The sequence below is a fragment of the Pantherophis guttatus genome, chromosome 12, assembly GCF_059756535.1.
Source record: "Pantherophis guttatus breed Tessera chromosome 12, ASM5975653v1, whole genome shotgun sequence".
In the NCBI taxonomy this organism is placed as follows: domain Eukaryota; kingdom Metazoa; phylum Chordata; class Lepidosauria; order Squamata; family Colubridae; genus Pantherophis; species Pantherophis guttatus.
In genome coordinates, this window is record NC_142074.1 from 12,703,868 (window position 1) to 12,719,460 (window position 15,593).

A 15,593-nucleotide genomic window follows, 5' to 3' on the forward strand; every position below is an offset into this window, starting at 1 on the left:
GGACTCTGGGAGAAGCTGTTTTCACCCTCCCGGAGGTTCAAGGAAAGCCTCCGGAGCCTGGGGAGGGCGAAAAATGCCCCTGCCTGGTGCAGGCGGTCGACTAGGCTACGCCCACCATGGCCACGCCCACCCAGCAACGGGGCAGTGAACTGGTTGCTAAAGGATCTTAAGCCCACCCCTGGGTAGTCCTCGACTTATGACCACAATTGAGCCCGGAATTTCTGTTGTTAAGCAAGATGTTGAATGAGTTTTGCTCCATTTTACGACCTTTCTTGCCACAGTTGTTAAGTGAATCCCTCAGTTGTTAAGTTGGTAATACAGTTGTTAAGTGAATCTATCTGGCTTCCTCACTGATTTTGCTTGTCAGAAGAGGTGCGAAATGACTTCTTATGATGGATGCTGCAACCATCATAAATACATGCCAGTTACCAAGTATTTTAAATTTGATCAGGTGACTATGGGGATGCTGCAACGGTCACAAGTGTAAAAAAAAAAACGGTCATAAGACACTCTTTTCAGTGCCGTTGTAACTTTCAACGGTCACTGAATGAATGATTGTAAATTGAGGACTACCTGTACTTAAGTTAGATCCTGGTGATGACATAGAAACAACTCTGAAGTAGTATATAAATCTAAGGAAGGAACGAAGGAAGGGAGGGAGGGAGGGAGAGGGAGAAGGGAAGGAAAGGGAAAGGGGGGAGGGAAGGAGAGAAGGAAGGGAGGGAAGGGGAAGGGAGGGAGAAGGAAAGGAAAGGGAGAGGAGGGAGGGGGAAGGAAGGAAGGGAGAGAAGGGAGGGAGGGGAGCAGCGGTGGGTTCTACTTACCTTTACTACCGTGCCTGCACGCATGCTCTTCTGTGCATGTGCAGATCACTTACGATGACATGCGGGTCAGTGAGCGGAGCCTCCCACCGGTTTTACTACCGGTTCTTGCGAACCGGTCTGAACCGCAGACAACCCACAGGGGTGAAATCCAGCAAGTTCTAACAGGTTCTGGAGAACCGGTAGCAGAAATTTTGAGTAGTTCAGAGAACCGGCAAATACCACTTCTAGCTTGCCCCAGAGTGGGGTGGGAATGGAGATTTTGCAGTATCCTTCTCCTGCCACGCCCACCAAGCCACACCCACAGAACCGGTAGGGGAAAAAATTGGATTTCACCCCTGGCAACCCACCACTGCAGGGAAGGGGGTAGAGAGGGAGGGGGGAAGGGAGGGAGGGAGGGAGAGGGGGAAGGAAGAAAGGAAGGGGGGGAGGGAGGGAGGGAGGGAGGGGAGGGGGAAGGGAAAGGAAGGAAAGGAAAGGAAAGGAAAGGAAAGGAAAGGAAAGGAAGGAAGGAAGGAAGGAAGGAAGGAAGGAAGGAAGGAAGGAAGGATGGATGGATACAGGACCTGTTCCTTAGTATCCAAGATTACTGAACATGACATAATGGAATTAAGTTGCAGGAAAGAAAATTATAATTAAAGGCTTTAAAAAATTCTAACAGTATGAATGTCTTGGCTATTTGTTAAGTTGCCTTGCAGAAGGTGAATTTCAAAATGATATTCATTTTGGTACATTTGGGGAGGCACAGTCTTCCAAAGTATTGGGATGATCAGTGACAAAACTTTTTAAAAAATGATCATGCTGTTTTGTTTTTTTTTGTTGTTGTTTTTTTTGCAAGCCCCCAGAAATGTCTGAACTCGTAGTGCGAGAACTTCGGTATTTAAGCAAAACTCACCTTCTGTAAGTCCTATCCAGTGAGGCTCCTACTCATTTGTTGAACATGGTTGAATGTGGACTTGCGTAGAAGTGAAAAATAATTGATTTGAGGCCTCGCATAAGATCAGGTCTCTTCTGGCTGGAAACCAAGATGGGATGAAAGGTATTGATCTGTGCAACATATTTTATATCATGTTATCCTGTATTGTATTCCATAGGACTCTCCAGAGTTAAAAGGGCTCGACAGCCTCCCTTACAGGGTTGCTAGAAGACTCAAAATAATCCCGCCTTTGATGCTCTATTTCTGTATCTAATGTTGTAAATATTTTTAATATTTATGATTTTACTTGTAGGCTGCCCAGAATTGTTTTGCAGAGTGAGATGAGCAGCATATAAATTTAACAAACAAATAAATAAAAAGTAAGCTACACCAGAATGAACATGTTGAGCAGAAAAGTGGCCTCAAATCAGTGGTCAAATCCACATTTTTTACTACCGGTTCTGTAGGCGTGGCCTGGCTTGGTGAGCGTGGCTTGGTGGGTGTGGCAGGGGAAGGTTACCGCAAAATCTCCATTCCCTCCCCACTCTGGGGCCAGCCAGAGGTGGTATTTGCCGGTTCTCCAAACTACTCAAAATTTCCGTTACTGGTTCTCTGAACTACTCAAAATTTCCGCTACCGGTTCTCCAGAACCTGTCAGAACCTGCTGGATTTCACCCCTGCCTCAAATCATCAGGAGCAAGGAAATAATTAGTCTTTTTATTTGCTCACAGGCGATGTCCCTTACATTTTTTGTTGCACCCTTTCACTGTGAAACACCAGAATCTGGGATGTTCAAATGAGCACAGGTTTATTCTATGCCCGTGATGGTGAACCTTTGGCACATGTGACACAGCTGGCACGCAGAGCCCTCTCTGCGGGCATGCAAGCCGTCGCCCAGCTCAGCTCTACTGTGCATGTGCATGCATGCCTTCCACCAGCCAGCTGATTTTCGGGATGCACATGGAGTGGGGCACATGCGGGAGACATGTGCATGCACGGAGGGACGGTTGCGTGCACATGTGTGGGGGATGGGAACGCGGGGGGTGCAACCCCCCCCCCCCATGGTCAGGTTTTGGGCCCAGGAGGTTGCAGGGAGGCCTGCTAGGCCCAAAATGGCGCGTGGGGTGAGTGGCATGCCCTCCCCCCATGGCCTGTTTTTGGGCCCAGGAGGCTGCAGGGAGGCCTGCTAGGCCAAAAATGAGGGGCGGGGAGGTCATGCGCAAATACGTGGGAGGAGCATGGAGGGCTTGTGTGTGCATGCTCTACGGGGGCACATTGCATTATGGGTGCCAGCTTTCAGCACACAATGAGAGAAAGGTTAGCCATCGCTGTTCTATGCTATCCCTAAACAAGAATCTGAACTACTAACAGTCAAGGCAAATTGGTGGTCGATAAGAATCAATGTCTATGGAGATTCTCAGTCATCTAGGTCATTGTTGTCCCAAAGGTGCCCTTTTAAAGATCTTGACGAATGTATCTTTTCTTTTATGTACACCGAGAGAATATGCCCCAATACAAATTCCTTGTGTGTCCAATCACACTTGGCCAATAAAGAATTCTATTCTATTCTATTCTATTCTATTCTATTCTATTCTATTCTATTCTATTCTATTCTATTCTATTCTATTCTACTCTACTCTACTCTACTCTACTCTACTCTACTCTACTCTACTCTATTCAATTCTACTCTACTCTACTCTACTCTACTCTACTCTACTCTACTCTACTCTACTCTACGGAGACAACTGTGGACTTTCTTGTTTTTCTTTGGAGACGTTTCACTTTTTATCCAAGAAACTCATCAAGCTGTGACTGGATGGTGGACTCAGTGACTTTCTAAAATGCAAATGACCAGCTGTCTGCAAGGAATATAAATCCTTCCATTCCCCACCCATCCAGTCAGAGCTGAAGAAGCTTCTTGGATGAGAAGCGAAATGTCTTCAAAGAATAACAAGAAAGTCCAGTTGCCTCTTGAAAAAGCACCTTTGGGACATAAGAGTCAATGGAATTCAAGATGGGTTGGAGGAGTTAGATCTCTTGCGCCCTGCAAAGGCATTCCAAACTAATGACACCCTTGACTCCTCCCTCGGGCGCTCAGCCTGGTCCCTCTCCTACGTTAACCAAACCTTAAGGATGCCTACAGGTAGTGGTGAAATCCACATTTTTTTACTACCAGTTCTGTGGGCGTGGCTTGGTGGGCGTGATGTGGTGTGGCTTGGTGGGCGTGGCAGGGGAAGAATACTGCAAAATCTCCATTCCCACCCCACTCCAGGGGAAAAATACTGCAAAATCTCCATTCCCACCCCACTCCAGGGGAAAGATCTTTCAAAATCTCCATTCCCACCCCACTCCTGGGGAAGGATACTGCAAAATCTCCATTCCCACCCCACTCCAGGGGAAAGATCTTGCAAAATCTCCATTCCCACCCCACTCCAGGGGAAGGATACTGCAAAATCTCCATTCCCACCCCACTCTGGGGCCAGCCAGAGGTGATATTTGCTGGTTCTTCAAACTACTCAAAAATTTCCGCTACCGTTTCTCCAGAACCTGCTGGATTTTCACCCCTGCCTGCAAGTAATGGGTGATTGACCGGTCACTTTGGAATCCAGAAAGAGTTAAAATTCCGACAGCAGAAATCAGAAACCAGCAAGCAAGGACCCGGCTGGTCACGGCCTTAAGAAAAAAAAAAAAAAATCGATGCAAAGTACATTGCTGATGCAAATCCTTTTGACAAAAGAGCACTTAAAGTTTATTTTCACTTTTGTTTCAACAGTTCACGACCGGGGAGACCCCCCAAGCGCTCTCTGGGGGTTGCGATACAAGAGAACACGCGCTTGCTTCCCCACGGAGTGCCGGGCCTCTTATCGCCGGGGCTTATCTCCCCAACAGGTAATAAAATCCTTTGGATGCTTCTCTCCCTGCTTTCGTTGTCCTGTGCAGCAGTTGAAATAAACTAATATTGATCTAACTGCCTTGTCCTTCAGGGCTTTTTCAAGCTTTACCAGAGGTTACATTATTGGATTTCTTGAGCATTCATGAAACCTCTCTCCAGTCCCCCCCCACCCCCACCCTTCACCCCCACCTCCTCCTCACCCCACGTGGCGTTGCTGAGCTGACTTAAAACCTAATGGATTTGCAATTTAGCTCTTCATTAATCGTAATTTCCTTAAAGGGAAAGTGCCATTAAGATGCCTCGGTCATACGATATGGGGAAAGGTTGATCTCAGAGCTTTGGAAGGGACTGGGAAGGGACTCTTTTCAAGAGCCTGGTATCTGTGGGGAGGGTGTATTTTTCTTCTCTTTGTTTTCTTCCAAATTCAGAAACCAGCGATCATGGGGATGGGAGGTGAAGGCCAGCTTCGTAAGACGCCAGTGGCTTTTGGCCTCAGGATTTGCAACGTGAGAAAAGCCTACGAAGCTGGGTAGTATAGTTTGCAAGCGGTTGTACGTCTTGGTAGACCTCTTCCGTGATTAGACAGTGGGGAGCTTGAGGTGGCGGAGGGCAGCAATAGCAATATCACTTAGACTTATATACCGCTTTTGGGCTATTTTTCCTTTCTTCTTACTTGAGATAAAGAGCCTTGTGGAGTTCAGGTAGTCCTCAGATTACGAACATAGCTAGGACTAGAATTTTGGTTGCTAAGCGAGGCATTTTTTAAAAGTGGATTGCCCCTGATGGTACTATCTTTTTGGCCACGGTTGTTACAGTATTTTTCGGAGTATAAGACACACCGGCGTATAAGACGCACCTTAGTTTTTGGGGAGGAAAATAAGTGAAAAGCTGATCGGCAGGTGGATCGGCTTCTCCGAATACCCCCCAATCAGCTGTTCCCAAAGGTGAATTTTAGCAGCAGGTTCCTTGGTTGTGAGCTCTGTGCCTTGCTTTTTTTTGCTTTTTTGTCTGCCTCTGAAACTTCTGAAACACTGTTTCAGAAAAAACTATTTTTCCTGCCTCTGAAAGCCTCCGAAACAGAGCTTCAGAAAAAAAAGCCTCTTAGGCTCTGTTTGGAGGCTTTTTTTCTGAAGCTTCGTTTCTGATGCTTTTTTCAGCCTCTGAAACCTCCTTTGAGAAGCTGGGCAGGGCTACATTCAGAGTATAAGACACACCCAGATTTTCACCCTCTTTTTTGGGGGAAAAAGGTGCGTCTTATACTCCAAAAAATATGGTAAATGAATCAGCGTGGTCATTAATCAAATCTGGCTTGCCATGTTGTCTTTGCTTGTTGGAAGACGGCTGGAAAAGTTGCAAATGGCGATCACACAACCGTCGTAAATAAATATTTGGTTGCTGAATGCCTGAATTTTGATCCCGTGACTGTGGGAAAGCTGTGACAGTTGTAAGCGTGAGGTCGTAAGTAACTTTTTTTCAGTGCCTGTGTAACTTTGAATGATTGCTAAAAAGAATGGTTGTAAGTTGACAACTTGTGTGAACAATGTCAGTGAATCTTAAGTAATCCAAATCCTTACAATTCCCATCAAAATAATAAGAGAGGAGGAGGAGAGGGGAGGAAGAGAAGGAGGAGGAAAAGGGAAGGGGGAAAGAAAGGGGGAGGGAGGGAGGGAAGGAAGGAAGGAAGGAAGGAAGGAAGGAAGGAAGGAAGGAAGGAAGGAAGGAAGGGAGACAGACAGAAGGAAAAAGGAGAGAGAAGGGAAGAAGGAAAGAACGGAGAGAGAAGGAAGGAGAGGGAGCGGGGAAGGAAAGGAAGAAGGAAGGGAAACAGACAGAAGGATAAAGGAGAGAGAAGGAAAGAAGGAAAGAAGAAGGAAAGAACGGAGAGAGAAGGAAAGAGAGGGAGGAGGAAGGAAGGGAGGGAGGAAGGAAAAGAGAGGGAGGAAGGAAAGGGAAGGGAAGAAGGAAGGAAGGAGGAAAGAGAGAGAAGGGAGGAAGGAAAGAAAGGGAGAGGGAGGGAGAGAAGGAAGGAAGGAGGGAGAGAGAGAGAGAAGGAGAAAGAAAGAGACAGAGAAATACGAGCGGTTTTGAATTATTCCATGCCCGCCCGTCTGCTGTCCGCAGCCGATGTGGAAAGCCAAGGGAAATAGTGATAGCTTATGATGGCTGGTTATGAATCATGCTTCCCAACTCTAATCACATATTGAGATGTCCACATGTACAGTATTTCAAGATGCAGACGATACGCATTTTGTCACTCTGCGGCAACCCTTGGAATACTAAAATAAACAACAGCGGAGACACATCGCAGGACTCAGTCCCGCAAAACTATCGCCTGAGCCATTAACCATAGCCTGACATTCAGCAGCTCTGCCATGGCAGATTTTTGCTCTGGCCTACAGATGAAATAGGAGGAGGAATCATGCTTGTTTCACTTCCATGCTGTCTTCGCCTTCAGAGCCTCCACGCTTCACGGTGGAAATCATCGCTGTTAACATTAATGTTTCCCGCAACAGATGCAAAAACCACGGCCAGTGTTTGCATGTCAACAATGAATCTTTAAACATCCTTGTAAGCGCATCTGGAAAAGAGCAGCGTTGTAAAGAAGCTTCACATGACAGTGACAAGGTGTCAGTCATCCATCTCTTGTCCTCTTTCTCCCTCCGTTTGTCTCGCAAACAAGGGGAGGAGATGCTGAACGGTTCTACTGCAGGTAGTTCCTCCACTTACAACCATAATGGAGTCTGCCCGTCACAGTCAATCAGAATAAAGCAGGAAGGGACCTTGGAGGTCTTCTAGTCTAACCCCCAGCTGAAACAGGAGACCCTATGCCAGTGATGGCGAACCTATGGCACGCATGCCCAAAGTGGCATGCCAAGCCATGTCGCCCGGCACTGTTCTGCCCCAGCTACAGATCCCAAAGAACACAGCACACACAAACTCTGAACAAAACTTAGTTTACTCAAATAATGCAGTTTTTAAGCGGCTGTTAATAAGCGTTCTTAACAGCCTGCCAGAATTCCACAGATAAGATAGTCAGAGTCTTACTGGAGTTGGCAGAAAGCCCAGAAGCAAGGTTGCAAAGAAATCCTGACACGATGATTAGCGAACTAAAGTTGTTTCCTGCAGCTTGTTACAAGCTGCATTCTTTCTTAAATAGGCTAAGGGCGTGGCCAATTAGCCCCAAGCCTTACTCTCAAGGAGACCTCCTCCTGAGGAACCACTCCTGCCTTTTGGCAGCTCTGCGTGCCCATGCATTGAGAAGAAGCTCCTCCTCTTTGTCCTCTTCACTTAAAGGAGCTTCTGGAGGTTCTGAGGCCCTGGCTGAATCCCTGCCTCTGGCACCACATCTTCTTCAGCCTCCTTGCTGTCTGACTCAAGCGCCGGCTGCACAGGCTGCTGGCGCAGCACCACACCAGCCTCCTCGTCGTCGGGATCAGCAACAATCCGCACAGGCTGCTGGCGGGCCACAACAGGCACACACGGCCTCACCTGTTTGTCTACCTGGTTTCTGGCGCGCATGCTCGCGTGACGATCATCTGTCCTTCGAATGCCCAGCAGTACCGAAAACCAGTGTGCAAATGTGCTCCAGCCAACTGATTGTTGGGTGTGCATGTGCACCAGGATCCGGAAGTTCGGCTTTTCTGGAGCGTGATCCCTTTGTGTGTGCGGAAGTGCCGAAAACTGGCCTGCGCATGTGCCCCGGCCATTTGATCATCTGGCACGCATGCACGCTAGAACCCAGAAGTTCTGCTTTTCCAGAGCACGGTCCCTATGAGTGCGCGCACACACCTGTGATGTTCCTGCGTGAACTTTTCGGCACTTAGTGCCAAAAATGTTTGCCATCATTGCCTTATTCCATTTTAGATAAGTGGCTGTCCACTCTTTTCTTAAAAACCTCCAGTGATAGAGCACCCACAGCTTCTGGTGGCAGGCTGTTACACTAGTTAATTGTCCTCACTGTTAGGAAGTTTCTCTTTAATTCCAGGTTGCTTCTCTCTTTGATTAGTTTCCAATCATTGTTTCTTCTCCTGCCCCTCTGGTGCTTTGGAGAATAATTTGACCCCCCTCTTCTTTGGGGCAGCCCCTCAAATACTGGAATACTGCTATCATGTAGGGATAGTCCTTCTTTTCCCCAGTCCTTCTTTTCTTTAGACTAGCAATACTCACTTCCTGCAACCGGTTGTAAGTGTCAAAAACGTTCATAAATCCCTTTTTTCAGTGCCATTGTAACTTTGAATGGTCACTAAGTGAATGGTTGTAAGTGGAGGACTGCCTGTAGAAAAAAAAATATATCGCGCCAGTGAGAAGTATTTTGTTGGGCACATCTTTAGTTAAACCACTTTTTTTTCCAGTGCTTCGAATGGTCACTAAATGAATGGCTGTAACTCAGTGGTGAAATCTAAAATTTGTTACTACCGGTTCTGTGGGCGTAGCTTGGTGGGGGAGGGAGTGATGTGACTGGGTGGGCATGGTCAATTATTTTTTTTTTACTTTTAAAATAATTTTTTCTATAACTTCTTCGGCGAAGAGGTTGTAAAAACATGCTTTCAAAAGGCTCTGACGATCCCAGCTGACTTTTTTTCTTTTAAATGCCTCTGCCGATCAGGCAACTCAGCTTGGATCGTCAGAGGCATATTAAAAGAAAAAAAGGGTTTTTTTTCTTTTAAATGCCTCTGACGATCCAAGCTGAGTTGCCTGATCAGCAGAGACTTTTTTTCCTTTTAAATGCCTCTGACGATCCAAGCTGAATTGCCTGATTGTTAGAGGCATTTAAAAGAAAAAAGGGTTTTTTTCTTTTAAAAGCCTTTGATGATCCAGCTGAGCTGCACGAACATCAGAGGCTTTTTTTTTAACTTTTAAAAGCATTTTTTCGGCCGAAGAGGTTGTAGAAAAAATGCTTTTAAAAATTAAAAGAAAAAGCCTCTGATGATTGTGCTGCTGAGCTGGGCATGGGGGGTGGGGGGTGGCAGGGATTTTTGCTACCGGTTCTCCGAACCACCCGTCTCCATCGCTACCGGATCGGGTGATCCGGTCCGAACCGGAAGCATTTCACCCCTGTTGTAACTCGAAGTCTACTTGTACAGGTAGTGCTCCACTTGCAACTGTCCATTTAGTGTCCATTCAAAGTTACTACGTCACTGAAGACACTGGGTTTCCTGCTTGGGCGGGGGTTGGACTAGATGACCTACAAGGTCCCTTCCAACTCTTCATCTGGGTAACTGACCGTTTTTCACACTTAGGACTGTTGCGGTCTCCCCGTGGTCACATGATCGAAATTCAGATACTTGGCAACTGATTTATATTTATGACGGTTGTAACATCCCGAGATTGTGTGATCACACAAACTTCTCAGAAGCCAAAGGCCATGGGGAAACCAGATCCATTTAACAACCGCGTTACTAACTTAGCAACTGCAACGATTCACTGAACAAAACGTGGCGAGAAAAGTCATACAATGTCGTAACTTTACTTAAGATATCTCTCACTTAGCCATGTACGTTTTGGGCTCAATTGTGGTCGTAAGTTGAAGATTACCTGTATCTATTTTCGACTTGGATCCTACGTTATGCTTTGTTGATAGATACCTAGAAGCCAGATGTTGTGTGCTAATATACCGTATTGTTTGGACTATAAGATGCACCTAGCTTTTGGGGAGGAAAAAAAGAGGGGGGAAAATCTGCCTCTGCCTTTCCAGCAATTTGCCTCCTTGCAGCAAACAGCAAACAGCCTGATCAGTTTCAGCACAGCCTGATTTAACACGAGCAGCTGATTGGTGGTTGGATCTACCTCCTGGAATAACGCCTATCAGCTGTTCCAGGCTGTGGGGATCGCCATCGCCCATCGCCACCACTGCAGCCTATCACCACCTCCACGTGCCCCTTTTTCGGCCTCCACGCATCCGTTTTTGGCCTCCGCACATCACATTTTCAGCCTGTTCCAGGCTGCGGCAATCCCCGCAGCCTGGAACAGCTAATAGGCAGTATTCTGTGAGACAGATCCAACCGCTAATCAGCTGCTTGTGCTAAATCAGCTGCTTGTGCTAAATCAGACTGTGCTGAAGCTGACCAGGCTGTTTGCTGTTTGCTGCAAGGAGGCAAATTGCTGGGAGGCAGAGGCCGAAGGCTGGGGGCTGGCAGGTGGGCGAGGCTTCAGCAACATTCACTGTATAAGACGCACAGACATTTCCACCTACTTTTGGGGAGGCAAAAAGTGTGTCTTATACACCGAAAAATATGGTAATTGTGGGGGACATGGGGGACATGGCTGCATTCATTGTCATCGTCAGCCATTCAGTTGTGTTCGACCTTTGACCCCTCTGTGGATCGGCAAAGAAAAGTTGTAAAACAGGGGCAAAACTCACTTCACAAATGTCCCACTTCAGCCACATAAATCTCAGGCTCAATTGCGGGTCATAAGTCAAGGACTCCCCGTGTTTGAATGTCTAAGGCTAATAACGTCATTAAGTTACAAGCATCATCGAGGTTGTGCCCAGTGGCACAAAAGTCCAGATTTTTTTGGGATTCCTTCCTCTTGGCTTTGCCACCACCCCTGTGGCGAAAGGATTGATGCTACCCGCATTTCTGTCATTGTGATAAATGGCATCTCTGTTTCCCTTCGCTTCCGTTCCATCTGCTGCCCCCTCGGACTACACCGATACGAGAAGGAGCTCGCACTCTGCAGCCAATAAGCTTCGGCGTGGCACTTTGCAGGTCTTGCAGGGCAATCTGTGCATTTATTAAAATTGTTATCAGATAATGAAAACATCGGGCGTGTAATATCAGCGTCTGCAAACTGCCATTATGATATTGACCAGCGACAAGCTAAATTGGAGAGGGCAGATGGATGGCGCCACAACTTCAAGGACTCAACATATACAATTCAAAGGACATTTTGTTTTGGGATGTTTTTGTTCCTTTCTTCCAAAGCCTTCATCTCTGGTATAGGAATACTCATTGCTCTTATAGGATTCTTTGAGCCCTGAGAGATGAATGGGGTGTTTCCAGAATATAGGTAGTCCTTAACGTACGACCAATTGAGCCCCACATTTTTATTGCTAAGTGAAGCAATTGTTAGGTAAGTTGCGCTTTGTTTTATGATCTCATGGAAAAACATTTGAAGTCTCACAAGGAACTCTCCGTGGTCCTGTTTCCTGCCTTTTTTTTTTTTTACATACACCTTTTGAGGGACTTGGTGGCTCAGTGGCTAAGACCCTGAGCTTGTCGATCAAAAGGTCGGCAGTTCAGCGGTTCGAATCCCTAGTGCCGCGTAATGTAGGTGAGCTCCCGTTACTTGTCCCAGCTTCTGCCAACCGAGCAGTTCGAAAGCACGTAAAAAATGCAAGCAGAAAAATAGGGACCCCCTTTGGTGGGAAGGTAACAGCGTTCCATGTGCCTTTGCGGTTTAGTCATGCCGGCCACATGATCACGGAGACGTCTTTGGACAGCGCTGGCTCTTCGGCTTTGAAACGGAGATGAGCACCGCCCCCTAGAGTCGGGAACGACTAGCACATATGTGTGAGGGGAACCTTTACCTTTATAAAGTATTTTGGCTTAGGATACCCGTTGTTGCCTTCACTTAAAAGCAGTGCCATTATCTTGCCTGCCATTATCTTGCTTGCTATAACCAAGTTCCCTGGTAAGGATATTGACTCAGGGTGAAAAGATTATATTGATTATTGTTTATTGACAGAAATCAGCCAGTCTAGTGTCCACAACTGAAGATCTCTCTCTAGTTTTCTATAACTCCGAAGCTATATTTGTGATTTATTAGTACCTAAGACAGGACTAGAACTCACAGTTCCCTGGTGATTGGCCCGAAGTCACTTAGACAGTTTTCATGCCTACGGCAAGACTAGAACTCATTTTCTTGGAATTTGGCTCAAAGTCACCCAGCTGCTTTCATCCCTAAAGTGGGACTAGAACTCACCGTCTCCTGGTGATTCACCCAAAATCACCCAGCCAACTTTCGTGGCAGGACTAGAATTCACCATCTCCTGGTGATTGGCCCAAAATTACTCAGCCAGCTTTCATGGCGGGATTAGAATTCACCATCTCCTGGTGATTGGCCCAAAATTACTCAGCCAGCTTTCATGGCGGGACTAGAATTCACCATCTCCTGGTGATTGGCCCAAAATTACCCAGCCAGCTTTCATGGCAGGACTAGAATTCACCATTTCCTGAAGATTGGCCCTCGCCTAAGGCAAGGACTAGAACTCCTGCTTCCTAGACCAAACTGATTCCTGCACAAATCCATAGCATGCACTTTTCTTAATATATAGAAGTGGCTTCACCAACAGTTCCCGCATGGTCTCCTATTGAAGTTTGATCAAGAACCAAACCTCCTTAGCTTTCTGAATCAGCCAAGGTCATTCACTCTGTTTTGAATGCACCATTGTGATTTAAAACCCTTGTTTATTGCATGAATTTACCTCAGACACTGGGCTTTTCTTAAGGTATTATCTTGGTCCCTCTACTAGAACGTGGGCTGTGTGTTATAATAACAAATCTTTAGTGATAATGGCACCTTGTAGAATGGCTTGATTGATAGTGAGGCATGCCTCCTTTAGTCTGCACAACTGAGAGGAATAATGTAGGCACTTACTTCCTTTGGATGGAAGAAAAGCCAGCCATCTTGCTCTTTAAAGATGTACAGAATCCCAAATTAGATAAATATTTGCTTTATGGCGCAGCATTTAATGTTACGCCTGCCATAATTTGCTGCCTGTTCGACAGGCCGCAAATAAGACATTGGTCTACCACTCTATAAAAATGCAGTAAATTAGATTAGAGCGACTTCCCCAGAAAGTAATTATTCCATGTATTTATGAATTGTAAGGGGCCTTATAGTTGTTATAAAAAGCATTTATTTCCTCAGGACAGACTTAAGTAACCAAAATAGAGCGGGAACAGACAAGAAAGAGAGAGACAGAGACAGAGACACACACACACAGAGAGAGAGAGACAGACAGACACATAGAGAGACAGACAGACACAGAGAGAGAGACACACACACAGAGAGAGACAGACAGACAGACACACAGAGAGAGAGAGAGAGAGAAAGACAGACAGACAGACACAGAGAGACACACACAGAGAGAGAGAGAGAGAGAGAGAGACAGACAGACAGACAGACAGAGAGAGAGAGAGACATACACACAGAGAGAGACACAGAGAGACAGACAGACAGAGGGAGAGGGAGAGAGAGAGAGAGAGAGAGAGTGAGTTTGCATCGCACAGAACTTTTTGGAAGTCGGAAATCAGCCTGGATCGTAATTTTTTCCAGTGGATAAAATTTTAGAAGCCAGCGTAGAAAGATCTTATAATGTAGAGCCGAGCTTCCTTCGGCTAAAACAAAGAGGCGTTAACCTTCGTGAAATCCTTTCAACGTGTTGAAAGAAGATTTCTTCAGTGACTTATTATGCTGGGTAAGGTCACCTTTCTGTTTTATTAACAGACGGGGGATTTTAGATCGTGGATTTTTGATCTTTTGGAGAACGTGGCTGAAATTAGGCCGGCACAGATGTAGAGAAAATGAGTTGAAACCCTAGCCCTGTGCAGGTGTTACGAGGTCATTCTCCGAGTAGAAAGAATTCAGCTTTCCGGTTTTATTCCTACAACAGCCTTCTTGTGAGGTAGGTTGCAGTGAGAGACCCTGGCTTAAAATCTTCAATGAATTTCCATGGCTGAGAGTAGGCCTTTATTTAAAAGTCCAGTTGCCTCTTGAAAAAAAGCATCTTTAGAACAACCATGACCTGGATGACTGAGAATCTCGATAGACATTTTTTAACTGAAGTTTTTCAAGTGAAGGAAGAAGTTGTGGGAACTTCATCACGGGAGGCTTTCAAGAAAAGATTGGAGTGCCATTTGTCAGAAATGGTGTAGGGTCTCCTGCTTGGGCGGGGGGTTGGACTAGATGACCTACAAGGTCCCTTCCAACTCTGTTAAATAATTTACATGGACGCCCATCTCACAGCAATACACTTTGAGTAATGTGACCAAGTTTAAAACCCAGCAATCAAAACAACGACATCTTCCAGTTTAATAAAACACGCAATAGCAATAGCATTTAGTCTTTATTTACCAGCCCATAGTGTTTTAAAGCACTCTCTGGGCATTTTACAATCTAAGCATAACAGGTAGTCCTTGAGTTATGACCACAGTTGAGCCCAAAATTTCTGTCGCTAAGTGAGACAGTTGTAAGGTGAATTTTGTGCAGTTTTACAACCTTTCTTGCAAATAGAATAGAATAAAATAAAATAGAATAGGAGTAGAGTAGAGTAGAGTAGAGTAGAGTAGGAATAGAATAGAGCAGAGCAGAGCAGAGCAGAACAGAACAGAACAGAACAGAACAGAACAGAATAGAATAGAATAAAGTAGAGTAAGAGTAGAGTAGAGTAGAGCAGAGCAGAGCAGAATAGGAATAGAATAGAATAGAATAGAATAGAATAGAATAGAATAGAATAGAATAGAATAGAATAGAATAAGAGTAGAGTAGAGTAGAGTAGAGTAGAGTAGAGTAGAGTAGAGTAGAGTAGGATTTTTTCTACAATGTCTTTGGCCGAAAAAATGCTTTTAAAAGTAAAAAAAAAACGCCTCTGATTATCGTGCAGCTCAGCTGGGATCGTCAGAGGCTTTTAAAGGCATTTTTTTCCTACAACCTCTTTGGCCGAAGAGGTTGCAAAAAAAAAAATGCTTTTAAAAGGCTCTGACGATCCCAGCTGAGTTGCCTGATTGTCAGAGGCTTTTGTTTTCTTTTAAAAGCTTTTTTGTTTGTTTGTTTGTTTTTAAAAGAAAAAAAAGCTTCTGACGATCAGGCAACTCAGCTGGGACCGTCAGAGCCTTTTAAAAGCATTTTTTCTAGAACCTCTTCGGCCGAAGAGGTTGTAGAAAAAAATGCATTCAGAAGGCTCTGATGATCCCAGCTGAGCCACACGATAATCAGAGGCTTTTTTTTTTTTTACTTT

At 45.6% G+C, this 15,593-nt stretch overlaps 1 protein-coding gene across 2 annotated transcripts in view; it reads left to right on the plus strand.

Moving 5' to 3' along the window:
• Positions 1 to 15,593, plus strand: part of DACH2 (dachshund family transcription factor 2) — a 321,981-nt gene that overhangs the window by 156,349 nt on the left and 150,039 nt on the right. For both annotated transcript variants that reach the window (XM_034424032.3, XM_034424031.3), the window contains exon 2: positions 4,511 to 4,626. In XM_034424032.3, coding sequence (XP_034279923.2) covers positions 4,511 to 4,626 — 116 coding nt within the window. The remainder of the gene's footprint in view (positions 1 to 4,510; positions 4,627 to 15,593) is intronic.